The 26,788-nt window shown below is 46.8% G+C and overlaps 1 protein-coding gene across 3 annotated transcripts in view; it reads left to right on the top strand.

Moving 5' to 3' along the window:
• The window catches only part of LOC129822342 (2-phosphoxylose phosphatase 1-like), a 33,019-nt gene extending 6,735 nt beyond the window's left edge, over window positions 1-26,284 (top strand). The window contains exons 1-5 of one of the 3 annotated variants that reach the window (XM_055880560.1): window positions 328-464; window positions 5,012-5,200; window positions 9,941-10,067; window positions 23,921-24,060; window positions 24,164-26,284. In XM_055880560.1, the coding sequence (XP_055736535.1) occupies window positions 416-464; window positions 5,012-5,200; window positions 9,941-10,067; window positions 23,921-24,060; window positions 24,164-25,221 (1,563 nt within the window). In that variant the 5' untranslated portion in view covers window positions 328-415 and the 3' untranslated portion in view covers window positions 25,222-26,284. Of the gene's footprint in view, window positions 1-327; window positions 465-5,011; window positions 5,201-9,940; window positions 10,068-23,920; window positions 24,061-24,163 lie in introns of those variants that run through there. The other 2 variants (XM_055880559.1, XM_055880561.1) reach the window with 2 other exon arrangements.
• Window positions 26,285-26,788: the final 504 nt, after the last annotated feature.

The raw sequence follows: 26,788 nt of genomic DNA, 5'->3' as shown, positions 1-26,788 counted from the left end.
TTTCTTCAGTGTGTGTGTGTGTGTGTGTTTCTTCAGTGTGTGTGTGTGTGTGTGTGTGTGTGTGTGTGTGTGTGTGTGTGTGTGTGTGTGTGTGTGTTTCTTCAGTGTGTGTGCTCCTAGTCTGAGGTAGTCTGTTGCCTGTTACAAAAGGCCCTTTGTGTGGGCGACTGTGGCAGACCAGGGCAGTGAGCATGCCTCCAATTGGGCCGTGGGTCTGCCAAGTACGCAGGCGCGTGTGTGTTTAACGGTGAGTGGGTGTGCGGGGAGAGGGGGACCAGTTCGGTGAATGGGTTCCAGTGTGTGTGTTTTTCGGTGAGTGTGTGTGTGGGGAGAGGGGGACCAGTTCAGTGAATGTGTTCCAGTGTGTGTCTGGCCCTCTATCCAGTGAGCATTACATTACATTACAGATCTCAGAATGCTCTCCTTCGCTCACACACACCTCTTCCTCCTCTTCCTCTTTACCGGTGAGTCTATACTGATGCTAACTGACCGGTGAGTCTATACTGATGCTAACTGATCGTCTATACTGATGCTAACTCACCATCTATATGGATGTTAACTGACTGTCTATACTGATGCTAACTGACCGGTGAGTCTATACTGATGCTAACTGATCGTCTATACTGATGCTAACTCACCATCTATATGGATGTTAACTGGCTGTCTATACTGATGCTAACTGACCGGTGAGTCTATACTGATGCTAACTGACCGGTGAGTCTATACTGATGCTAACTGACCGGTGAGTCTATACTGATGCTAACTCACCATCTATATGGATGGTAACTGACTGTCTATATTGATGCTAACTGACCGGTGAGTCTATACTGATGCTAACTGACCGGTGAGTCTATACTGATGCTAACTCACCATCTATACTGATGCTAACTCACCATCTATACTGATGCTAACTCACCATCTATACTGATGCTAACTCACCATCTATACTGATGCTAACTCACCATCTATACTGATGCTAACTCACCATCTATACTGATGCTAACTAACTGTCTATACTGATGCTAACTCACCATCTATACTGATGTTAACTGACCGTCTATACTGATGCTAACTCACCATCTATACTGATGCTAACTCACCATCTATACGGATGCTAACTCACCATCTATACGGATGCTAACTCACCATCTATACTGATGCTAACTCACCATCTATACTGATGCTAACTCACCATCTATACTGATGCTAACTGACCGTCTATACTGATGCTAACTCACCATCTATACGGATGTTAACTCACTATCTATACGGATGTTAACTCACCATCTATACGGATGTTAACTCACCATCTATACGGATGTTAACTGACCGTCTATACTGATGCTAACTCACCATCTATACTGATGCTAACTCACCATCTATACGGATGCTAACTCACCATCTATACGGATGCTAACTCACCATCTATACGGATGCTAACTCACCATCTATACTGATGCTAACTCACCATCTGTACTGATGCTAACTGACCATCTGTACTGATGCTAACTGACCGGTGAGTCTATACTGATGCTAACTGATCGTATATACGGATGTTAACTGACTGTCTATACTGATGCTAACTCACCATCTATACTGATGCTAACTGATCATCTATACTGATGCTAACTGATCATCTATACTGACGTTAACTGACCGTCTATACTGATGCTAACTCACCATCTATACTGATGCTAACTCACCATCTATACTGATGCTAACTCACCAACTATACTGATGCTAACTGACCATCTATACTGATGCTAACTCACCATATATACTGATGCTAAGTCACCATATATACTTATGCTAACTGACCGTCTATACTGACGCTAACTCACCATCTATACTGATGCTAACTGACCGTCTATACTGATGCTAACTCACCATCTATACGGATGTTAACTCACCATCTATACGGATGTTAACTCACCATCTATACGGATGTTAACTCACCATCTATACGGATGTTAACTCACCATCTATACGGATGTTAACTGACCGTCTATACTGATGCTAACTCACCATCTATACTGATGCTAACTCACCATCTATACGGATGCTAACTCACCATCTATACGGATGCTAACTCACCATCTATACTGATGCTAACTCACCATCTATACGGATGCTAACTCACCATCTATACGGATGCTAACTCACCATCTATACTGATGCTAACTCACCATCTATACTGATGCTAACTCACCATCTATACGGATGCTAACTCACCATCTATACGGATGTTAACTGACCGTCTATACTGATGCTAACTCACCATCTATACTGATGCTAACTCACCATCTATACTGATGCTAACTCACCATCTATACGGATGCTAACTCACCATCTATACGGATGCTAACTCACCATCTATACTGATGCTAACTCACCATCTATACTGATGCTAACTGACCATCTGTACTGATGCTAACTGACCGGTGAGTCTATACTGATGCTAACTGATCGTCTATACGGATGTTAACTGACTGTCTATACTGATGCTAACTGACCGGTGAGTCTATACTGATGCTAACTCACCATCTATACTGATGCTAACTGATCATCTATACTGATGCTAACTCACCGTCTATACTGACGTTAACTGACCGTCTATACTGATGCTAACTCACCATCTATACTGATGCTAACTCACCATCTATACTGATGCTAACTCACCAACTATACTGATGCTAACTGACCATCCATACTGATGCTAACTCACCATATATACTGATGCTAAGTCACCATATATACTTATGCTAACTGACCGTCTATACTGACGCTAACTCACCATCTATACTGATGCTAACTGACCGTCAATACTGATGCTAACTCACCATCTATACTGATGTTAACTTACCATCTATACGGATGTTAACAGACCGTCTATACTGATGCTAACTCACCATCTATACTGATGCTAACTGATCATCTATACTGATGCTAACTCACCATCTATACTGATGCTAACTGACCATCTCTATTGATGTTAACTGACCGTCTATACTGATGCTAACTCACCATCTATACTGATGTTAACTCACCATCTATACTGATGCTAACTGACCATCTATACTGATGCTAACTGACCATCTATACTGATGCTAACTCACCGTCTATACTGATGTTAACTCACCATCTCTATTGATGCTAACTCACCATCTCTATTGATGCTAACTCACCATCTATACGGATGTTAACTGATCGTCTATACTGATGCTAACTCACCATCTATACTGATGCTAACTCACCATCTATACTGATGCTAACTCACCATCTATACTGATGCTAACTCACCATCTATACTGATGCTAACTGATCGGTGTTAACTGACTGATGTGAACTTTTGCTAGTAACATTCTAACCTTAATCTATGACCAAGAGTTTTACCAGAGGATTGGATTTCTACGTATGCTATATAATTTTGTACCTTCAAATGTCTTTCCCGTTTCCACTCCACTCTGTGGCTTTGCTTTACCCCGTGGTGGAATTTTGTATTTGTATTTATTATGGATCCCCATTAGCTGCTCTAGCTACTCTTCCTGCGATCCATCTCCTACCTTCCTATCTCCTACCGTTACCTCCTACCCATACCTTCCAACCTCCTACCCCTACCTTCCTACTCTTACTCCCTACCTCCCACCCTTACCTCCTACCTCTATCCCCTACCTCCCCAGCCATCCCCAACACCCAGCAGTTCTGTCCAGCAACACTGTTGACTTTATGATCTCAGCTGGAGCTTGGAGGGAGGAGCTGGTGAAACTGTGTGTGTGCTTTGGTGTGAGGGGGCGAGAGTTATGTGAGCCTGTGTGTATGTGTGTGTGTGTGTTTCTATGTTCTGTACAAGTGTATGTGTGTGTGTCTGTTGGGGAGAGATTATTTAAAGTTTGTCATAGGAATGAAAGGGCCTCTCTCCTTGATGATTTGAAAGCGTCTTGCTCTGTCTCTCTTTGCAAAGTGATGTAATATTTACCTACTCCACTGCCCGGCTTCTGAGGTGTGTGTGTGTGTGTGTGTGTGTGTGTGTGTGTGTGTGTGTGTGTGTGTGTGTGTGTGTATTCCCAGGATCCTGTGTTTCTGAATGGAACTGCAGTTGTTCCCACACCGCTCTCCCCCTTGGGTCACCTGGCCCAGGGGTCACAGGTTAATGGTTGTCAAGGCAACCCTGTGGTAGTGGTTAGGGGTTCTGTACAGGGTTCTGCTGCTGTTCACATGTAAATGAGCTGGGCTGAGGCTGGGCTAGGGCTGAGGGGAGGCTGGGCTAAGGCTGGGCTGAGGGGAGGCTGGGCAGAGGATGGGCTGGGGAAAAGGCTGGGCTGAGGGGAGGCTGGGCCTAAGGCTGGGCTGAGGCTGGGCCTAAGACAGGGCAGAGGCTGGGCTGGGGCAAAGGCTGGGCTGAAGGGAGGCTGGGCCTAAGGCTGGGCTGAGGCTGGGCCTAAGGCTGGGCTGAGGCTGGGCCTAAGACAGGGCAGAGGCTGGGCTGGGGCTAAGGCTGGGCTGAGGGGAGGCTGGGCAGAGGATGGGCTGGGGAAAAGGCTGGGCTGAGGGGAGGCTGGGCCTAAGGCTGGGCTGAGGCTGGGCCTAAGACAGGGCAGAGGCTGGGCTGGGGCAAAGGCTGGGCTGAAGGGAGGCTGGGCCTAAGGCTGGGCTGAGGCTGGGCCTAAGACTGGGCTGAGGTTGGGGCTAGGACTGAGCTGAGGGGAGGCTGGGTCTAAGACTGGTCTGAGGCTAATAGATGTTATAGATCTTTATACAGGAGAGTCCTTTGAGCAATGGATGTCAGTGGTGTTTGTCACTACGGTTAGGTCTGCTTTGATGTTGTTTCTTTGCTAACTTTCCTCCCTCTCTCTCTCTCTCTCTCTCTCTCTCTCTCTCTCTCTCTCTCTCTCTCTCTATACTTCTCTCTCACTCAATCCCTCCTCTGCTCTTTCATTCAGTCTCTCTCTACCTGACAATCTCTTGAACATTGAGGAATTGACCCTCCCCCCCCTTTCTCCTCTACCTCCAGTGCACCTAATCCCCACTACGCCCATGGGTGAGGATCGCCCCCCCCAGGGTCAGGGTCAAGTTCAGGGCCAGGGGAAGAGCAGGAAGAGAGTGATCCCTGTCCCCCCCACAGAGGATCCTGATCCAGACCCCATCTCAGAGGCTTATGGTTACTGCAACACCCCCAACCGCTCTGAACAGGCCTGGGAGGGTGAGACAGTCACACACTCACTCACACACACATACATGCACACACACGCACACAATCTAATCTGCTGTTCCATTGGTAAGTGGGAAGAAAGAGCAATGTTTCAGTCCTCTGCAGTCTGCTAGCGTGTTTGCCGTTTGCTCAACCAATCAGTGAACACAGGTCAAAGCTCAGGGTTTAGAACAGAACCATATGGAGTCAGTCAGTCAGTAACAAGGAAGACTTAGCCATGTGGAGAAATACAGAACATTTAGATGTGTTGTGTCATGTAAAGAGAATTGATAGACTGGTGTTGGGTCATGGTTAGCTAGAGTATAGAGAGGGTTAATAAAAAATAAAAACATGTTTTATTGTCCCATACACTGAATAGGTAACGTAAACTAACTCACTCTTGTACATCGCCTTGGTCTGAACAATTGACCTTATTTTAGCGCCCAAAAAACATAATACTTCCAGATCAACTGTAATGTCAATACCATTGTAAAGCACAATTTCTCCCCTTTCCAACAGAATCCATGACGAGACCATCACGCTGCCCGTTTCTGCATAATTCAAGCAGGCAATGAGCACCGTCGGGTCTTTTTAAAATGGCGGTTGGGGAAGCGAAACTAATGCGTGACAGTGAGAAGGAGAGATGTCATGTGGGGAAACAGCTTTTTTTCACTCGATCTGTCCAACTTATCACCTTATCGCCTCTAAAATGTAACGGAGGGTCAGTTTTCTCAACTTTTCTCCAATACTATAGAGCCATTACCATGTCGATCAACGCTTGAATAGAAACCTAGTTCACACCCCAGATTTTGAAGTCAACACAGTCGCTACAGTCCCATTAGTCTTCTTTGCAGCCTCGTTTGAATGTCGCGGTTGCGCACATTTGTACAGATTTCACGTTACAGTGAAATGTGTTGTTTTACAGAGTCAGCCATAGTAGTACAGTACAGTGTCTTTAACCCAACCCCTCTGAATCAGAGAGGTGTGGGGGGCTGCCTTAATCGACATCCACATCTTCGGTGCCTGGGGAACAGTGGGTTAACTGCCTTGCTCAGAGGCAGAACAATAGATTTTTACCTTGTCAGCTCGGGGATTCTATCCAGCAATCTTTTGGTTACTGGCCCAACAATCTAACCACTAGGCTACCTGTCGCCCCATAAAGGGTCAGGGTTAGAGGATAAAGGGTCATGGTTAGAGGATAGAGAGGATAAATGGTCATGAATATAGAGGATAAAGGGTCAGGGTTAGAGGATAGAGAGGATAAAGTGTCAGGGTTAGAGGATAGAGGATAAAGGGTCAGGGTTAGAGGATAGAGAGGATAAAGTGTCAGGGTTAGAGGATAGAGAGGATAAAGATTCATGGTTAGTTGGAGGATAGAGGGTCATTGTTAGAGGATAGAGAGGATAAAATGTCATGGTTAAGGGATAGAGGATAAAGGGTCATGGTTAGAGGATAAAGGGTCAGGGTTAGGGGATAGAAAGGATAAAGGGTCATGGTTAGAGGATAGAGAGGATAAAGGGTCAGGGTTAGAGGTTAAAGAGGATAAAGGGTCAGGGTTAGAGGTTAAAGGGCCATGGATAGAGGATATAGTGGATAAAGAGTCAGGGTTAAAGGATAAAGGGTCAGGGTCAGGGTTAGAGGATAGAGAGGATAAAGGGCCAGGGTTAGAGGATAAAGGGTCAGGGTTAGAGGATAAAGGTTCATGGTTAGAGGATAGAGAGGATAAAGGGTCAGGGTTAGAGGATAAAGGGCCAGGGTTAGAGGATAAAGGGTCATGGTTAGAGGATAGAGAGGATAAAGGGTCATGGTTAGAGGATAGAGAGGATAAAGGGTCATGGTTAGGGGATAGAGAGGATAAAGGGTCATGGTTAGAGGATAGAGAGGATCAAGGGTCATGGTTAGAGGATAGAGAGGATAAAGGGTCATGGTTAGAGGATAGCGAGGATAAAGGGTCAGGGTTAGAGGATAGAGAGGATAAAGGGTCAGGGTTAGAGGATAGAGAGGATAAGGGGCCATGGTTAGAGAGGATAAAGGGTCAGGGTTAGAGGATAGAGAGGATAAAGGGTCAGGGTTAGAGGATAGAGAGGATAAAGGGTCAGGGTTAGAGGATAGAGAGGATAAAGGGTCATGGTTAGAGGATAACGGGTCAGGGTTAGAGGATAGAGAGGATAAAGGGTCAGGGTTAGAGGATAGAGAGGATAAAGGGTCAGGGTTAGAGGATAGAGAGGATAAGGGGCCATGGTTAGAGAGGATAAATGGTCAGGGTTAGAGGATAGAGAGGATAAAGGGTCAGGGTTAGAGGATTAAGGGCCATGGTTAGAGAGGATAAAGGGTCAGGGTTAGAGGATAGAGTGGATAAAGGGTCAGGGTTAGAGGATAGAGAGGATAAAGGGTCAGGGTTAGAGGATAGAGAGGATAAAGGGTCAGGGTTAGAGGATAACGGGTCAGGGTTAGAGGATAGAGAGGATAAAGGGTCAGGGTTAGAGGATAACGGGTCAGGGTTAGAGGATAAAGGGTCAGGGTTAGAGGATAGAGAGGATAAAGGGTCAGGGTTAGAGGATAACGGGTCAGGGTTAGAGGATAGAGAGGATAACGGGTCAGGGTTAGAGGATAGAGAGGATAAAGGGTCAGGGTTAGAGGATAGAGAGGATAAAGGGTCAGGGTTAGAGGATAACGGGTCAGGGTTAGAGGATAGAGAGGATAAAGGGTCAGGGTTAGAGGATAACGGGTCAGGGTTAGAGGATAACGGGTCAGGGTTAGAGGATAGAGAGGATAAAGGGTCAGGGTTAGAGGATAACGGGTCAGGGTTAGAGGATAGAGAGGATAAAGGGTCAGGGTTAGAGGATAACGGGTCAGGGTTAGAGGATAGAGAGGATAAAGGGCCAGGGTTAGAGGATAAAGGGTCATGGTTAGATGATAAAGGGCCAGGGTTAGAGGATAGAGAGGATAAAGGGCCAGGGTTAGAGGATAGAGAGGATAAAGGGTCAGGGTTAGAGGATAAAGGGTCATGGTTAGAGTATAGAGAGGATAAAGGGTCATGGTTAGAGGATAGAGAGGATAAAGTGTCAGGGTTAGAGGATAGAGAGGATAAAGGGTTAGAGGATAGAGAGGATAACGGGTCATGATTAGAGGATAGAGAGGATAAAGGGTCAGGGTTAGAGGATAGAGAGGATAAAGGGCCAGGGTTAGAGGATAGAGAGGATAAAGGGTCAGGGTTAGAGGATAGAGAGGATAAAGGGCCAGGGTTAGAGGATAGAGAGGATAAAGGGTCAGGGTTTGAGGATAGGGAGGATAAAGGGCCAGGGTAAAAATGTTTTATCAACATTGAAAACTATTATTTTTAAATAGTTGAACCGAAACCAAACCTTGAGTCTTCTGCACAGGCCAGACGACTCAAGGCCACTGTGGTCTCGAAGAACATCTGACTCCTTAAATGGTTGGTCTCTCATTCAGTCAGTGAGCACGGTACTATAGTCTTTATTCAAACCATGCACTCTCACAAACTCATGACAGCAACACTTCATATCAATAAGGATTGGAGTTGTATCACACTTGTATCACATACTACTACAAGGTTATCTGTAAACCACTTCCTCTGATGTTGTGTTGGTGTAATACACCAAGAACAAGCCAAGAATGTATTTTATTATAAATCATCACTATTACTACCGTAACTAGCCTTACTATGACAGCTACAACCACTACTACTTCTATGATGATGTTGATGGTGGTGGTGATGATGATGATGGTGGTGGTGATGATGTTGATGATGTTGATGGTGATGATGATGTTGGATGTTGATGGTGATGATGGTGATGTTGATTGTGGTGATGATGATAGTGAAGGTGTTGATGGTTGTAATGATGGGGTTGATGGTAATGATGTCATGATGGTGATGGTGGTGATGATGGTGATGATGATAGTGGTGGTGGTGTTGATGGTGATGATTGTGGTGATGATGGGGTTGATGGTGGTGATGATGATGATGATGATGGGGTTGATGGTGATGATGGTGAAGATGTTGATGGTGACAGTGGTGAGGATGTTGATGGTGATGATGGTAACAGTGGTAAGGATGTTGATGGTGATGATGGTGAAGGTGTTGATGGTGACAGTGGTGAGGATGTTGATGCTGATGATTGTGTTGATGGTGACAGTGGTGGCTGTTGATGGTGATGATAGTGATGGTGTTGATGGTTGTAATGATGGTGATGATGATGATGTCATGATGGTGTTGATGGTGACGATGATGTTGATGGTGGTGATGATGATGGCGGTGATGATGATAGTGATGGTGTTGATTGTGGTGATGATGATGATGATGATGGGGTTGATGGTGATGATGGGGTTGATGGTGAAGATGTTGATGGTGACAGTGGTGAGGATGTTGATGGTGATGATGGTGAAGGTGTTGATGGTGACATTGGTGAGAATGTTGATGGTGTAGGTGTTGATGGGGACAGTGGTGAGGATGTTGATGGTGATGATGGTGAAGGTGATGATGGTGACAGTGGTGAGGATGGTGATGATGGTGAAGGTGTTGATGGTGACAGTGGTGAGGATGTTGATGGTGTAGGTGTTGATGGGGACAGTGGTGAGGATGTTGATGGTGATGATGGTGAAGGTGATGATGGTGACAGTGGTGAGGATGGTGATGATGGTGAAGGTGTTGATGGTGACAGTGGTGAGGATGTTGATGGTGATGATGGTGAAGGTGTTGATGGTGATGATGAATGTGTGGTCCTCTCTCAGGACACAGCCCTGTGGACTACAAGCTGCTGTCTGTCCAGGTGATGATTCGCCATGGCGACCGTTACCCCCTTTACGCCATCCCCAAAACCAAGCGGCCTGCCATCGACTGCACCCTGTCCCCAAAGAGGTGAGAGCAACGCCCACTGACTGAACATCCACTGATGATGCAACTATTAGTCTCTCGTCTCCTATTATTCATTCATTAACCTGTTGGGGATGGGGGCGCTGTTTAGACTATTTATGCTAATGTGGCTAATTTTTTAAACGGCTTCCCACAAAATCCTTGATCGTACAATATGCATATTATTATTATTATTGGATAGAAAACAGTCTATAGTTTCTATAGGAGTTGAAATTTTGTCTCTAAGTGGAACAGAGCCCATTCTACAGCAATTTCCCTGACATGGAGTCAGATTTGAGAAACGTTGGCCACTTTTCTGAAGTCATTTAAACGGGCACTGTCGTTGCTATGACTATACGGACACTTCTTACGTCTTCCCCTGGATGCCTTTACGTGATGACGATTCCAACGGGCTCGATTGCTCGTTCACAGGCCCTACAAATGAAAAAAACCTTTAGCTAGCAAGTCTTTTCTTGCTGCGTAACGCGCGTGGAAGACACCGACCCTCTCCTGTTCCAAGCATTAGTTTAGCCTGTTATATTTCTCCGGTCATCTTTTCACTCGTTATAGGAGTTACAAACATCACAAAGTAGTTAATTTAAAGCGTTTTATAGCAATTTATATCCGTTTAGTGCGATTTTGGGACATTTATTTTTGCAACGATGTGAAAAGTTGGTCACGCTTTTCAGTTCATCCCGAACGTAGTTGACATTTCCACATGGCAAGAGGACAGCTTTCCACCAAAAGACGATTTCTCCCAAGAAAGGATCCTTTGCCCAAGATACTGATGGAAGAACAGCTCAAGGTAGGACATTTTTATTATGATAAATCGTGTTTCTGTCGAAACATTTTAGTGGCTTAGGACGCCATGTTTTTTGACGTAGCTTCGCTTGGCGCAAACTGTATTGAAAAGTAAGGATAAATTAAAAAATGTAATAACGCAATTGTATTAAGAATTAAATTGTCTATCAATCCCTGTCCACCCTATATTTTTTAGTCACGTTTATGAGTATTTATGTATAAGAGTAGATCACTGTCTAAGTGGCGCAAGGACGTTTTCTTTACCAGCTTGTCTACATTTCACATTGTCTAACCATGATTTTGGTGGCTAAATATAAACATTTTCGATCAAACTGTATATGCATGTTGTAATGTGATGTTACAGGAGTGTCATCGGAAGAATTCTGAGAAGGTTAGTGAAAAAATTAATATCTTTTGGCGATGTTGACTTTTATCGCTCACTTTGGCTAGAATCAATGCTGGGCTGCTAATTGCTATGTGCTAAGCTAATATAACGATTTATTGTGTTTTCGCTGTAAGACACTTAGAAAATCTGAAATATTGTCTGTATTCACAGGATCTGTGTCTTTCGATTCGTGTATGCTGTGTATTTTTACGAAATGTTTGATGATTAGTAGTTAGGTAAACACGTTGCTCATTGTAATTATTCTAGTCCATTTGTGATGGTGGGTGCAATTGTAAACTATGCCATCTACCTGAAATATGCACTTTTTTCTAACAAAACCTATCCCATACCATAAATATGTTATCAGACTGTCATCTAATGAGTTTTTTTGTTGGTTAGGGGCTATAAATATCTTAGTTTAGCCGAATTGGTGATGGCTACTGGTGTTGGTGGACAAATAAAAGATGGTGGAATATGCTAATGTGTTTTTAGGTAATAGATGTACATCTTTACATATTGTGTCTTCCCTGTAAAACATTTTAAAAATCGGAAATGTTGACTGGATTCATAAGATCTGTGTCTTTCATTAGCTGTATTGGACTTTAATGTGTGAAAGTTAAATATTTTAAAAAAATATTTTTTTTGAATTTCGCGGCACTGGTTTTTCAGTGGGGGGGGGGGGGGAGTGCCGCTAGCGGCACGCTGATCCTAGACAGGTTAAGGCCTTCTGTTAAATAAAGATGGCCTCCTGAATTAACTGGAGTCTACTGTAAATGTTAGCTATTCCCTCCAGCTCCAGTTTACATTACATCATTTGATCATTAGATAATTACATCATTAGATCATTAGACCATTAGATCATTAGATTAGGTCAAATGCAGTTTTGACTGCAGCCAGAAAATGATACCACTTTGTCTTGTGAAATTACCCATCTCCCCTCTCTTACCCCCCCAGTCTTGTGAAGAGTTTCTGGTTAGCATGTCGGTGGAAAACTTAAGCAATAATTGCTATGAAGAAGAGGGGAATGTGAGAACGAGCTGCTGTTGTTAGTGAAAGTGATTGGCCGTGGTTCTGCAGTGTGTGATTTGGAGCTACAAGATGTTCAGTGTGACTGTTAGATGTAGTGCTCCCTCCGGGGTTAGAGCTGAGATGTGTCTGCTAGGTGCATGTCCTGCCTGGGGCCACAGGTTCACTTTCACTGGCACCTAGGAGCATCAGAGTGATCCGACTACACGTTGAGCTCTAACACAGAGACATTCCTTATTTCAAAGTGTGACAGTGTTGACTGTCCAACAGTCATTCTGTCTCCATTTTACTTTCATCACTCTCATTTTCTCCCACTTGTTTTCCCTCCAGACCGTCACTGTGGTGTTGTGATTGCTGTTCTGCTGCTACTCTCTGGTGCAGATGGATGTACACACACACACACACACACACACACACACACACACACACACACACACACACACACACACACACACACACACACACACACACACACACACACACACACACACACACACACACACACATTTTGATATTTGATATCCTCTCTCTTTTTCATGTTCTCATCTTCCCATATCCTTTTCTGTCTCTGTGTATAACTGTCTCTTATTCTGTGTTCACCTCCCCCTCTCATTCTTCTGTCATCCTGTCTCATCCCACTGCTCTGCTCTGCCTCTCATCATGCAGATGGCACTTTCTGATAAGATATTATTTATAGAAAGGGAAGTCATTGCTGTGGCTATTGCTGCACATTCTCAAAAGCAAAGATCAGGGCAGGAAGGGCTCTCTCAGACCTGGCTTCCCTCAGTCAAAAGTGTGTGTGAGAGATTGTTTGTGTGTGAGGGCACTTGGGTTCTATCTACTTTGATTGGCACAACAGAGTGATCCCCGGTGACTTGCATAACCTTGAATCTTGACATGTCATTCTAAATAGATGGCTGATAAATTCCTCCCCAATCCTCTTTTTGGGATATCTTGGTGTATGGCCATTTGCAAATTTAACATGGGCATTTTATTCTGAGCTGATGGGTCTTGCAGAGGAAGAGTCAGTAATCTGAGTCATCTGTGGCCACTGGGCCTGGCCTTCACAGAGCTGAGAGGACTGGTGAATGTCTGCTATGAAGCCAAACTTTGGCTAGAAGATAATTACACATCTTCATTAATGTTTGGCATGTCACAAGAAGGCATAACCCAAATCACAGGAGGTTGGTGGCACCTTAATTGGGGAGGACTGGCTCGTGGTAATGACTGGAGTGGAATAGGTGGAATGGTATCAAATACATCAAACACAAGGTTTCCATGGTTTCCATGTGTTTGATGCCATTCCATTTACTCTGTTCCAGCCATTATTATGAGCCATCCTCCCCTCAGCAGCCTCCTGTGACTCAAACCCACATGAGCGCTCATGCATTGAGTTTGTGTCTGTACTCGCGCTCTCTCTCTCTCTGCCTTTCTGTCTCTCTCCCTCTTTCCCCCAGTGCACCCCTCTCTCTCTGCCTTTCTGTCTTTCTCCCTCTTTCCCCCAGTGCACCCCTCTCTCTCTCTGCCTTTCTGTCTCTCTCTTTCCCCCAGTGCACCCCTCTCTCTCTCTGCATTTCTGTCTCTCTCCCTCTTTCCCCCAGTGCACCCCTCTCTCTCTCTGCCTTTCTGTCTCTCTCCCTCTTTCCCCCAGTGCACCCCTCTCTCTCTCTGCCTTTCTGTCTCTCTCCCTCTTTCCCCCAGTGCACCCCTCTCTCTCTGCCTTTCTGTCTCTCTCCCTCTTTCCCCCAGTGCACCCCTCTCTCTCTCTCTGCCTTTCTGTCTCTCTCCCTCTTTCCCCCAGTGCACCCCTCTCTCTCTCTGCATTTCTGTCTCTCTCCCTCTTTCCCCCAGTGCACCCCTCTCTCTCTCTGCCTTTCTGTCTCTCTCCCTCTTTCCCCCAGTGCACCCCCCTCTCTCTCTGCCTTTGTCTCTCTCCCTCTTTCCCTCTTTCTCCCAGTGCACCCCTCTCTCTCTCTGACCAGTATTCAATGCCATCTGGCTCTCAGCACCGACATTCCACTCCAAGTTAGAGCTGAAAGGAGCGAGGGAGAGAGGGAGGAGAGAGAGAAATGGATAGATGCAAGGCGACACAGCCAAGTGGAGAGAGTGGGAAGGATCCACGGTGAGAAAACAAGAGTGTGAGACATAGAGAGATAGAAACAGAGAGAGTGAGGGATGAAGGTAGACTTAGGGAGGTTGCAATGTGGACCTCCTGAGAGAAGATCTTTGTTTTGCTGGAGCTGCAATAAATCAAATCAAATGTTATTGGTCACATACACATGGTTAGCAGATGTTAATGTGAGTATAGCGAAATGCTTGTGCTTGTAGTGCCGACAGTGCAGTAATATCTAACAACAACTACCTAATACACACAAATCTAAAGGGAGGAATAAGAATTTGTACATATACACTACCGTTCAAAAGTTTGGGATCACTTAGAAATATCCTTGTTTTTGAAAGAAAAGCAATTTTTTTACATTTACATTTAAGTCATTTAGCAGATGCTCTTATCCAGAGCGACTTACAAATTGGTGCGTTCACCTTATGACATCCAGTGGAACAGCCACTTTACAATAGTGCATCTAAATCTTTTAAGGGGGGGGGGGGGGGTCAGAGGGATTACTTTATCCTATCCTAGGTATTCCTTAAAGAGGTGGGGTTTCAGGGGTCTCCGGAAGGTGGTGATTGACTCCGCTGTCCTGGCGTCGTGGGGAAGTTTGTTCCACCATTGGGGTGCCAGAGCAGCGAACAGTTTTGACAGGGCTGAGCAGGAACTGTACTTCCTCAGTGGTAGGGAGGCAAGCAGGCCAGAGGTGGATGAACGCAGTGCCCTTGTTTGGGTGTAGGGCCTGATCAGAGCCTGAAGGTGCTGAGGTGCCGTTCCCCTCACAGCTCCGTAGGCAAGCACCATGGTCTTGTAGCGGATGCGAGCTTCAACTGGAAGCCAGTGGAGAGAGCGGAGGAGCGGGGAGACGTGAGAGAACTTGGGAAGGTTGAACACCAGTCGGGCTGCGGCGTTCTGGATGAGTTGTAGGGGTTTAGTGGCACAGGCAGGGAGCCCAGCCAACAGCGAGTTGCAGTAATCCAGACGGGAGATGACAAGTGCCTGGATTTGGACCTGCGCCGCTTCCTGTGTGAGGCAGGGTCGTACTCTGCGGATGTTGTAGAGCATGAACCTACAGGAACGGGCCACCGCCTTGATGTTAGTTGAGAACCACAGGGTGTTGTCCAGGATCACGCCAAGGTTCTTAGCGCTCTGGGAGGAGGACACAATGGAGTTTTTGTTCATTAAAATAATATAAAATAGATCAGAAATACAGTGTAGACATTGTTAATGTTGTAAATGACTACTGTAGCTGGAAACGGCTGATTCTTAATAGAATATCTACTTAGGCGTATAGAGGTCCATTATCAGCATGTCACGTTCCTGACCTTATTTCCTTTGTTTAATCTTTGTTTAGTTGGTCAGGACGTGAACTGGGTGGGTATATTCTATGTGTTGTGTCTCATTGGTTTAGGTGTGTCTGTTTGGCCTGATTTGGTTCTCAATCAGAGGCAGGTGTTTTACGTTGTCTCTGATTGGGAACCATATTTAGGTAGGCTGTGTTCACTGTTTGTTTGTGGGTGATTGTTCCTGTTCATTGCGTTCTTTGTTTTACTAGGTTCACATGTTCAGGTCTGTAGCGTTGTTGGTTTCATTCTGTTTATTGTTTTGTTCGTGTTGATAAGTGTTCCAAAACATATGGAAACGTACCACGCTGCGATTTGGTCCTCCTCTCTTCCACATAACGACGAGCGTTACAGAATCACCCACCACAAAAGGACCAAGCAGCGTGGTAACGGGCAGCAACAGCAGCAGCGGCCGAAATCTCAGGACTCCTGGACATGGGAGGAGATTTTAAACGGAGAAGGACCCTGGGCACAGGCTGGGGAATAACGCCACCCCAAAGCTGAGCTGGAGGGAGCGAAAGCTGAGCGGCGACGATATGAGGAGGCAGCACGGCAGCGCGACAGGTACGAGAGGCAGCCCCAGAATTTCTTTTGGGGGGGGCTAAAGGGGAGTGTGGCTAAGCCAGGTAGCAGACCTGAGCTCACTCCTCGTGCTTATTATAAGCAGCGCGTTACTGGTCAGGCACCGTGTTATGCGGTTAAGCGCACGGTGTCGCCAGTGCGTGCCCATAGCCCGGTGCGCTATAGGGCAGCCCCCCGAAAGTGTCATGTGAGTGTGGGCATCCAGCCAGGGCCTATTGTGCCTGCTCAGCGCGTCTGGTCTCCGGTACGCCGTTTCGGTCCAGGGTATCCTGCGCCGGCTCTGCGTGCTGTGTCTCTGGGGCGCTGGGAGGGTGCAGTGCATCCTATGCCTGCGCTCCGCTCGTACCGGGCAAATGTGGGAGTGGAGCCTAAGGGAGAGGTGCGCGTAGAAGGCACTAGATCTCCAGTGCTCACCCACAGCCCGGTTCAACCTGTGCCTGCACTCTGGAGGGTCCGGTCTAGAGTAGTATTCCAGCCTGGGGGAGTGGTGCCAAGGCTGCGCACCAGAGCTCCAGTGCTCCCCCACAGCCCGGTCCTTCAGGTGCCTCCTCCTAACACCAAGCCTCCTGTAGGTCTCCCCAGCCTGGTGGGTCCTGTGGCAGCCCCACGCACCAAGCTGTCTCTCCGTCTCCTCCCTAAAGGTGTGCCCGTCTGCCCAGCGCCGTCTGAGCTGTCTGTCTGCCCAGCGCCGTCTGCGCTGTCTGTCTGCCCAGCGCCGCCTGCGCTGTCTGTCTGCCCAGCGTCGCCTGCGCTGTCCGTCTGCCCAGCGCCGCCTGCACTGCCCATCTGCCCAGCGCCGTCTGAGCTGCCCGTCTGTCCTGAGCCTTCAAAGCCGCCCGTCTGTCCTGAGCCTTCAAAGCCGCCCGTCTGTCCTGAGCCTTCAGAGCCGTCCGTCAGTCAGGAGCCGTCAGAGCCGCCCGCCAGCCAGGAGCCGCCAGCCAGCCAGGACCCGCCAGAGCCGCCAGTCAGCCAGGACCCGCCAGAGCCGTCAGTCAGCCATGACCTGCCAGAGCCGTCAGTCAGCCAAGACCCTGCCAGAGCCGTCAGTCAGCCATGACCCTGCAAGAGCCGTCAGTCAGCCATGACCTGCCCCTCAGTCCGGAGCTGCCCCTCAGTCCGGAGCTGCCCATCAGTCCGGAGCTGCCCCTCAGTCCGGAGCTGCCCCTCAGTCCGGAGCTGCCCAACAGTCCGGAGGCGCCCATCAGTACAGTGGGGTTATTTTGGTGGGTCGTCAATAGGAGGAGGCCACGGAAGCGGGGATTAACTATGGTGGGGCGGGGGCCACGTCCAGCGCCAGAGCCGCCATCGTGGACAGATGCCCACCCAGTCCGCACTTTGGGGGATGGGGGGGGGGGGGGGGGGTACTGTCACGTTCCTGATCTTATTTCCTTTGTTTAATCTTTGTTTAGTTTGTCAGGATGTGAACTGGGTGGGTATATTCTATGTTTTGTGTTTCATTGGTTTAGGTGTGTCTTATTGGCCTGATATGGTTCTCAATCAGAGGCAGGTGTTTTACGTTGTCTCTGATTGGGAACCATATTTAGGTAGGCTGTGTTCACTGTTTGTTTGTGGGTGATTGTTCCTGTTCATTGCTTTCTTTGTTTTACTAGGTTCACATGTTCAGGTCTGTAGCGTCGTTGGTTTCATTCTGTTTATTGTTTTGTTCGTGTTGATAAGTGTTCCAATAAATATGGAAACGTACCACGCTGCGATTTGGTCCTCCTCTCTTCCACATAACGACGAGCGTTACACAGCAACCATCACTCCTTTGTTCCAATGGCACGTTGTGTTAGCTAATTCAAGTTTATAACTTTAAAAGGCTAATTGATCATTAAAAAAAAACGTTTGCAATTATGTTATCACAGCTGAAAACTGTTGTTCTGATTAAAGAAGCAATAAAACTGGCCTTTAGACTAGTTGAGTATCTGGAGCATCAGCATTTGTGGGTTCGATTACAGGCTCAAAATGGCCGGAAACAAGTAACTTTCTTCTGAAACTCGTCAGTCTATTCTTGTTAACAATGTCTACACTGTATTTCTGATCAATTTAATGTTCTTTTAATGGACTAAAAATGTGCTTTTCTTTCAAAAACAAGGACATTTCTAAGTGACCCCAAACTTTTGAACTGTAGTGTAAATACACTGCTCAAAAAAATAAAGGGAACACTTAAACAACACAATGTAACTCCAAGTCAATCACACTTCTGTGAAATCAAACTGTCCACTTAGGAAGCAACACTGATTGACAATAAATGTCACATGCTGTTGTGCAAATGGAATAGACAAAAGGTGGAAATTATAGGCAATTAGCAAGACACCCCCAAAAAAGGAGTGATTCTGCAGGTGGTGACCACAGACCACTTCTCAGTTCCTATGCTTCCTGGCTGATGTTTTGGTCACTTTTGAATGCTGGCGGTGCTCTCACTCTAGTGGTAGCATGAGACGGAGTCTACAACCCACACAAGTGGCTCAGGTAGTGCAGTTCATCCAGGATGGCACATCAATGCGAGCTGTGGCAAAAAGGTTTGCTGTGTCTGTTAGCGTAGTGTCCAGAGCATGGAGGCGCTACCAGGAGACAGGCCAGTACATAAGGAGACGTGGAGGAGGCCGTAGGAGGGCAACAACCCAGCAGCAGGACCGCTACCTCCGCCTTTGTGCAAGGAGGTGCACTGCCAGAGCCCTGCAAAATGACCTCCAGCAGGCCACAAATGTGCATGTGTCAGCATATGGTCTCACAAGGGGTCTGAGGATCTCATCTCGGTACCTATTGGCAGTCAGGCTACCTCTGGCGAGCACATGGAGGGCTGTGCGGCCCCACAAAGAAATGCCACCCCACACCATGACTGACCCATTGCCAAACCGGTCATGCTGGAGGATGTTGCAGGCAGCAGAACGTTCTCCACGGCGTCTCCAGACTCTGTCACGTCTGTCACATGTGCTCATGTGCTCAGTGTGAACCTGCTTTCATCTGTAAAGAGCACAGGGCGCCAGTGGCGAATTTGCCAATCTTGGTGTTCTCTGGCAAATGCCAAACGTCCTGCACGGTGTTGGGCTGTAAGCACAACCCCCACCTGTGGACGTCGGGCCCTCATACCACCCTCATGGAGTCTGTTTCTGACCGTTTGAGCAGACACATGCACATTTGTGGCCTGCTGGAGGTCATTTTGCAGGGCGTTGGCAGTGCACCTCCTTGCACAAAGGCGGAGGTAGCGGTCCTGCTGCTGGGTTGTTGCCCTCCTACGGCCTCCTCCACGTCTCCTGATGTACTGGCCTGTCTCCTGGTAGCGCCTCCATGCTCTGGACACTACGCTGACAGACACAGCAAACCTTTTTGCCACAGCTCGCATTGATGTGCCATCCTGGATGAACTGCACTACCTGAGCCACTTGTGTGGGTTGTAGACTCCGTCTCATGCTACCACTAGAGTGAGAGCACCGCCAGCATTCAAAAGTGACCAAAACATCAGCCAGGAAGCATAGGAACTGAGAAGTGGTCTGTGGTCACCACCTGCAGAATCACTCCTTTTTTGGGGTGTCTTGCTAATTGCCTATAATTTCCACCTTTTGTCTATTCCATTTGCACAACAGCATGTGAAATTTATTGTCAATCAGTGTTGCTTCCTAAGTGGACAGTTTGAGTTCACAGAAGTGTGATTGACTTGGAGTTACATTGTGTTGTTTAAGTGTTCCCTTTATTTTTTTGAGCAGTGTATATGGATGAGCGGCATAGGCATGGTGCAATAGATGGTATAAGGTACAGTATATACATATGAGATGAGTAATGTGAGATATGTTAACATTATTAAAGTTGCATTGTTTAAAGTGACTAGTGATCCATTTATAAAAGTGGCCAGAGATATGAGTCTCTATGTAGGCAGCAGCCTCTCTGAGTTAGTGATTGCTGTTTAGCAGTCTGATGGCCTTTTCAACAGTATGTTATATTTCAGGAACTGTTTTTCAGTCTCTCGGTCCCAGCTTTGATGCACCTGTACTGACCTCGCCTTCTAGATGGTAGCCGGGTGAACAGTCAGTGGCTCGGGTGGTTGTTGTCCTTGATTATCTTTTTGGCCTTCCTGTGACATTGGGTGCTGTAGGTGTCCTGGAGGGCAGGTAGTTTGCCCCCGGTATTGCGTTGTGCAGACAGCATCACTGTCTGGAGAGCCTTGCGGTTGAGGGAGGTGCAGTTGCTGTACCAGCCGGCGATACAGCCCTACAGGCTGTAAAGGTTTGTCAGGGTTTTAGGTGACAAGACAAATTTCTTCAGCCTCCTGAGATTGAAGAGGCACTGTTGCCCCTTCTTTATCACACTGTCTGTGTGGGTGGACCATTTCAGTTTGTCTGTGATGTGTACTCCAAGTAACTTAAAACTTTCCACCTTCTCCACTACTGTCCCTTCGATGTGGATAGGAGGGTGCTTCCTCTGCTGTTTCCTGAAGTCCACGATCATCTCCTTTGTTTTGTTGACGTTGAGTGAGAGGTTGTTTTCCTGACACCACACTCCGAGTGCCCTCAATAGATACAGCAGACGTGTGTTTGACCAGGCTGTTTTGTCTCCGGGGTGTGTGTGGATTATGTGTGTGTGCTTGGGAGAGAGAGATTTACATTTATAAAGGTCTTATTTATAAAGGTCTACAATCTGGGTCTGTTTTTATTTTGACCAGTGTGTAATTATGGGAATCTAGTCTGCACTAGCATATGGGTTATAGGCAGGATCCTAGGGGACTGTTGGAGTGTGTGTCTGTGTGTGTCTGCATGTAATTCCCCACAGCTTGCACTAGCATGCCAAGTCGACCCACTGTCTCTGTCTGTCTGCGGTCTCTCCAGCTGGAAACTATTCCCCCTCTTTAGCCTGCCTCTCTCTCTCTCCCTCTCTCTTTCTTTCCCTTTCCTGCTCTGTCTTGCTTGACAATTCAAAGGGATTTGACCACCAGTGAGATAGATATTGAGTGGGCAAGTCAATTGAATAGAAGAATGTTAAATCTAACACCAGCATAATGCATGATCCTTTAGTTAGAGACTGGAGCTGCCTGGGCAAAGTTAGTTAGAGACTGGAGCTGCCTGGGCAACGTTAGTTAGAGACTGAAGCTGCCTGGCAAACGTTAATTAGAGACTGGAGCAGCCTGGCAAACGTTAGTTAGAGACTGGAGCTGCCTGGCAAACGTTATTTAGAGACTGGAGCTGCCTGGCAAACATTAGTTAGAGACTGGAGCTGCCTGGGCAACATTAGTTAGAGATTGGAGCTGCCTGGGCAACGTTAGTTAGAGATTGGAGCTGCCTGGGCAACGTTAGTTAGAGATTGGAGCTGCCTGGGCAACGTTAGTTAGAGATTGGAGCTGCCTGGGCAACGTTAGTTAGAGATTGGAGCTGCCTGGCAAACGTTAGTTAGAGACTGGGGCTGCCTGGCCAACGTTAGTTAGAGACTGGGGCTGCCTGACAAACGTTAGTTAGAGACTGGAGCTGCCTGGCAAACGTTAGTTAGAGACTGGAGCTGCCTGGCAAACGTTAGTTAGAGATTGGAGCTGCCTGGGCAACGTTAGTTAGAGATTGGAGCTGCCTGGGCAACGTTAGTTAGAGATTGGAGCTGCCTGGGCAACGTTAGTTAGAGATTGGAGCTGCCTGGGCAACGTTAGTTAGAGATTGGAGCTGCCTGGCAAACGTTAGTTAGAGATTGGAGCTGCCTGGCAAACGTTAGTTAGAGACTGGAGCTGCCTGGCAAATGTTATAGACTGGAGCTGCCTGGCAAACGTTAGTTAGAGACTGTAGCTGCCTGGCAAACGTTAGTTATAGACTGGAGCTGCCTGACAAACGTTAGTTAGAGACTGGAGCTGCCTGGCAAACTTTAGTTAGAGACTGGAGCTGCCTGGCCAACGTTAGTTAGAGACTGGAGCTGCCTGGCCAACGTTAGTTAGAGACTGGAGCTGCCTGGCAAATGTTAGTTAGAGACTGGAGCTGCCTGGCAAATGTTAGTTAGAGATTGGAGCTGCCTGGCAAATGTTATAGACTGTAGCTGCCTGGCAAACGTTAGTTAGAGACTGTAGCTGCCTGGCAAACGTTAGTTATAGACTGGAGCTGCCTGGCAAACGTTAGTTAGAGACTGGAGCTGCCTGGCAAACTTTAGTTAGAGACTGGAGCTGCCTGGCCAACGTTAGTTAGAGACTGGAGCTGCCTGCTGAATGTTAGTTAGAGACTGGAGCTGCCTGGCAAACGTTAGTTAGAGACTGGAGCTGCCTGGCAAATGTTAGTTAGAGACTGGAGCTGCCTGGCAAATGTTAGTTAGAGACTGGAGCTGCCTGGCAAATGTTAGTTAGAGATTGGAGCTGCTTGGCAAATGTTATAGACTGTAGCTGCCTGGCAAACGTTAGTTATAGACTGGAGCTGCCTGGCAAACGTTAGTTAGAGACTGGAGCTGCCTGCTGAATGTTAGTTAGAGACTGGAGCTGCCTGGCAAACGTTAGTTATAGACTGGAGCTGCCTGGCCAAAGTTAGTTAGAGACTGGAGCTGCCTGGCCAAAGTTAGTTAGAGACTGGAGCTGCCTGCTGAATGTTAGTTAGAGACTGGAGCTGCCTGCTGAATGTTAGTTAGAGACTGGAGCTGCCTGCTGAATGTTAGTTAGAGACTGGAGCTGCCTGCTGAATGTTAGTTAGAGACTGGAGCTGCCTGCTGAATGTTAGTTAGAGACTGGAGCTGCCTGCTGAATGTTAGTTAGAGACTGGAGCTGCCTGCTGAATGTTAGTTAGAGACTGGAGCTGCCTGCTGAATGTTAGTTAGAGACTGGAGCTGCCTGCTGAATGTTAGTTAGAGACTGGAGCTGCCTGCTGAATGTTAGTTAGAGACTGGAGCTGCCTGCTGAATGTTAGTTAGAGACTGGAGCTGCCTGCTGAATGTTAGTTAGAGACTGGAGCTGCCTGCTGAATGTTAGTTAGAGACTGGAGCTGCCTGCTGAATGTTGGAGACGGGCTGCTTGGCGAACGGGATTTCATGATGTAATACTATTCTGTGGTGGAAGGCATAGATTTAAGGTCAATGTTTCAACCAATCATGACAAACCTTGTCGAATCTGAGACTAATGATAGGATGTGATGTGGTTTTGGATGATGTCTCAGAACTGCTATGGAAACCAGTGTCCCTGTGTGTATGTGTGCATGCTCATGTATGTGTGTGTGTGCGTGCTTGTGTGTACCGCTGAACCCCTGCCACCCCATAAATAATCTTTAATCTGTAAAACTATGGTGCGGTTGAGCTGCAGCTCCCAGATTTGATGTATTAAACTGTAATCCTCTATCATCTCTAACCGTTTAGATCTTTGACTGATCATCCCCTGCCCTGACTGTACACTGACCTCACTATGAGGGAAACATGATGCTCTTGTCTCTGTAGCCATGTCTCTGCTGATTGTGTTTATATAGCCCTCATACTCTATCTACCGCACATTGAAGTAGGCTCAGTCAGTGTTGTGTTAGACAGCTCCCTGGTGGTAGAGACATAACAGTACAAGACTGCATACTACTTTAACTCTAGTTTTCACCCCATACGAAGGGTTCTTTCCTTCCACATGTCACATATTAATCATGTCACTTAACCCCCCCTCTCTCTTTCATCTCTCGCCCCCCTTCCAGGAAGCCCTCCCACCCCCAGCTAAAATCTTTCATTGGTCACATGGCCCAGGGGGGGCATGGCCGCTGGGAGGGGACTCTCAGCTCGTTGCCCCGCCTCCCTAACCACAGCGCTTGTGAGATGGGCGAGCTCACTCAGACAGGTAACCAACCAATCAATCACATTAAAGATGTGTAAAGAACCACCCAAACCAGGCTGCTTTTATATCTGAAATGTGCAACCAATCTCTGTCTTTCCCTCTTTAGGTGTAGTGCAGCATTTACGCAATGGCCAGCTCCTTCGCCAAGCCTACAAGCGCCACAAACTCCTCCCGCCCGATTGGTCGACCAAGCAAGTGTGGGTGGAGACTACGGGCAGGAGTCGCACCCTCCAGAGTGGGATGGCTCTTCTGTATGGGTTCCTGCCCGACTTTGACTGGAGCCGTCTGACAGTCCACCACCAGTGGAGCACGTTGTTCTGTGGCTCAGCCTGTGACTGTCCTGCTAGGAACCGTTATCTGGAAGAGGAGCAGAGGAGACAGTACCGCTTCAGAGCGGCAGACACTGAACTGGAGAGGACCTACGCAGACATGGCCCGTACGCTAGGTCTGCCCCCGCGCCAGCTCAGAGCTGCCAACCCTATAGACTCTCTGCTGTGCCACCTGTGCCACGGCCTGTCCTTCCCCTGTGTGGCAGCAGGGAGTGCTCTGGGCAGTGGGGGCTGTCTGACTCTGGCCCAGTTCGCTGTGATCCGGAGGCAGCAGTTAGAGGATGAGGTGGACAGGAGGAGGGTGGGACTGTATCACCGCTACGCTGTGCTCGCCACGCACCCCTACCTCAACCGCACCGCCAACAGGTTGGAGCGTGTTGCCAAAGCCAACGCTCCGGGCAGAAAACCCCGCGCTGGAGGAGAGGAGGTGTTCACCCTGTCCTCGGCTCACGACGTCACCGTGGCGCCGTTACTAAGCGCCCTGGGCTTGGAGGAGGCATTGTTCCCGAGGTTTGCAGCAAGGGTTGTGTTTGAGTTGTGGAAGAGTCCGCACGCAACGCAGGGACAACGTAAGGGGCAACGGCAGAGCCAGAATAAGGCTTCTGGGGTGAAAGGGGAGAGGTCAAAAGATGGTAACGAGGGGGACATGTTTGTGAGGGTTCTGTACAACGGAGAGGACGTAACATTCCATACCACCTTCTGTCGCTCACATGACCGCCATGCCACACAACCGCTATGCCCCCTGGGTAACTTCCTGTCTTTCGTCAGGAAAGACATGTTCGGTGTCCTCAACGCCACGTCCTACCACGACGCCTGCTACCGACGGACAGGCTGACTGACAGAGGGATGGAGAGAGAAAAGGAGGAAAGGAAGGGAATCATTTAGCTGATTTTGGAATTTGTTAATAGCTCTTTTCCCACGTTGATGGTAGTGCCCTATTGAACTATTTTAATGTCTTAAAACGTTGAAATTTTTCTAAAGTCAAAAAACATTCCTAGAAAGCATAGATACTGATCATACATGTCATGCACACAAACACACTGCAAAAATACATATTTTCACCAACAAATTCCTATACACAAACACACACATACTATATACACACTCTTCATGCCTTCTTGATCAGATGTCTTTGTCAATGAAGTTGGACTTCTAAACTGACAGCCTTGTGGTGTTGACAATCACACCCGGATACTTAACCTGCAAATATACACATTTGAACGTTGACCTTTCTACCATTTTTGCGTTTTTGAAATGTTTGTAAGGGAAAGACATTCTGGGGTGAAAGTTAAGGACTCAGACACTTTATTCACACATTCCTGCATTCCAACTGGGAATGTTGAGATTCTGCTTTTCCCAAATTCCTGCATAGAAAAGGGGAACATTGAAACTGGAAACACGAATACTGGATTAGTTCATATAAAATTTTGAATCTGCCATTTATAATTTGTCTTGATATTGTTCTGACATTTTGATTAAAATGGTGCTGGAGACCAATAGAATTAGGGTCAGTTTTTCTGTATAATTAATTCATTTGAGTTTACTGCTAAAAGAAGAGCTCAGTACTGTACTTTCAGGTTGATTTCAATGTTAAGAATTAAGTCATCCCAACAATTTACACTCAATGTTTACTCAATAATGAAAATATTCCACACCTTAGTAAAGGCTAGTTTTTATGGTACTTAGATTTCACTGCTGCTGTAAGATGGTAATAACAGTTCATAAATATGTCATCAGTAATTGTACATTTTTCCACTACATGAAGGAAACCATTTCAGTGGTCATTTTCCAGTTGGGACTATTTTTATTAACGATGTTCATAATTTTGAATAATTATAATTTTTACTGTAAAGCACATTACAGTCTGCAAAGAAGTAATAAAACTTGTTTCCTCACAACTGTCTCTGTATTGTGTGAAAACGTATGAGCTAACATATTACTGTTCTGAATTCCCCAAGTCTCGTAGACTAGACGTAATATAGTAAACATAAATCCAGGACAATCAAATTAGTATGCTATGTTATGTTTAAAATGGTTACATAAGATAGAAGGTTACTTAGGCTTGACAAAAGCCTGCAGAAAAAGTCCATGATGACTAGTCCTGCAGAAATCCTGCACAAACAGGACAATTCCTTCAGGAATCCTGCAGGACCAAAACCTGCAGGATGTTGATATTCCTGCAAGACCAACTAAATCTCAGCACGAATCCAGCAGAACAATTCCTGTGGCAATTCCTGTAGGACCATGACAATTCCTGCAGGACCGAAACCTGAATAATTTTAATATTCCTGCAGGATATGGCAATTCCTGAAGGACCAAGTAAATCCCAGCATGAATCCCGCAGATACGAATCCTGCAGGATTTTGATATTTCTGCAGGATATATCCATTTCTGCAGGTCCA

Source organism: Salvelinus fontinalis, chromosome 24, assembly GCF_029448725.1.
Source record: "Salvelinus fontinalis isolate EN_2023a chromosome 24, ASM2944872v1, whole genome shotgun sequence".
Taxonomy (NCBI): Eukaryota; Metazoa; Chordata; class Actinopteri; order Salmoniformes; family Salmonidae; genus Salvelinus; species Salvelinus fontinalis.
Note: the sequence above shows the minus strand (reverse complement) of the source record. Positions and strands in the feature narration are given on the sequence as shown.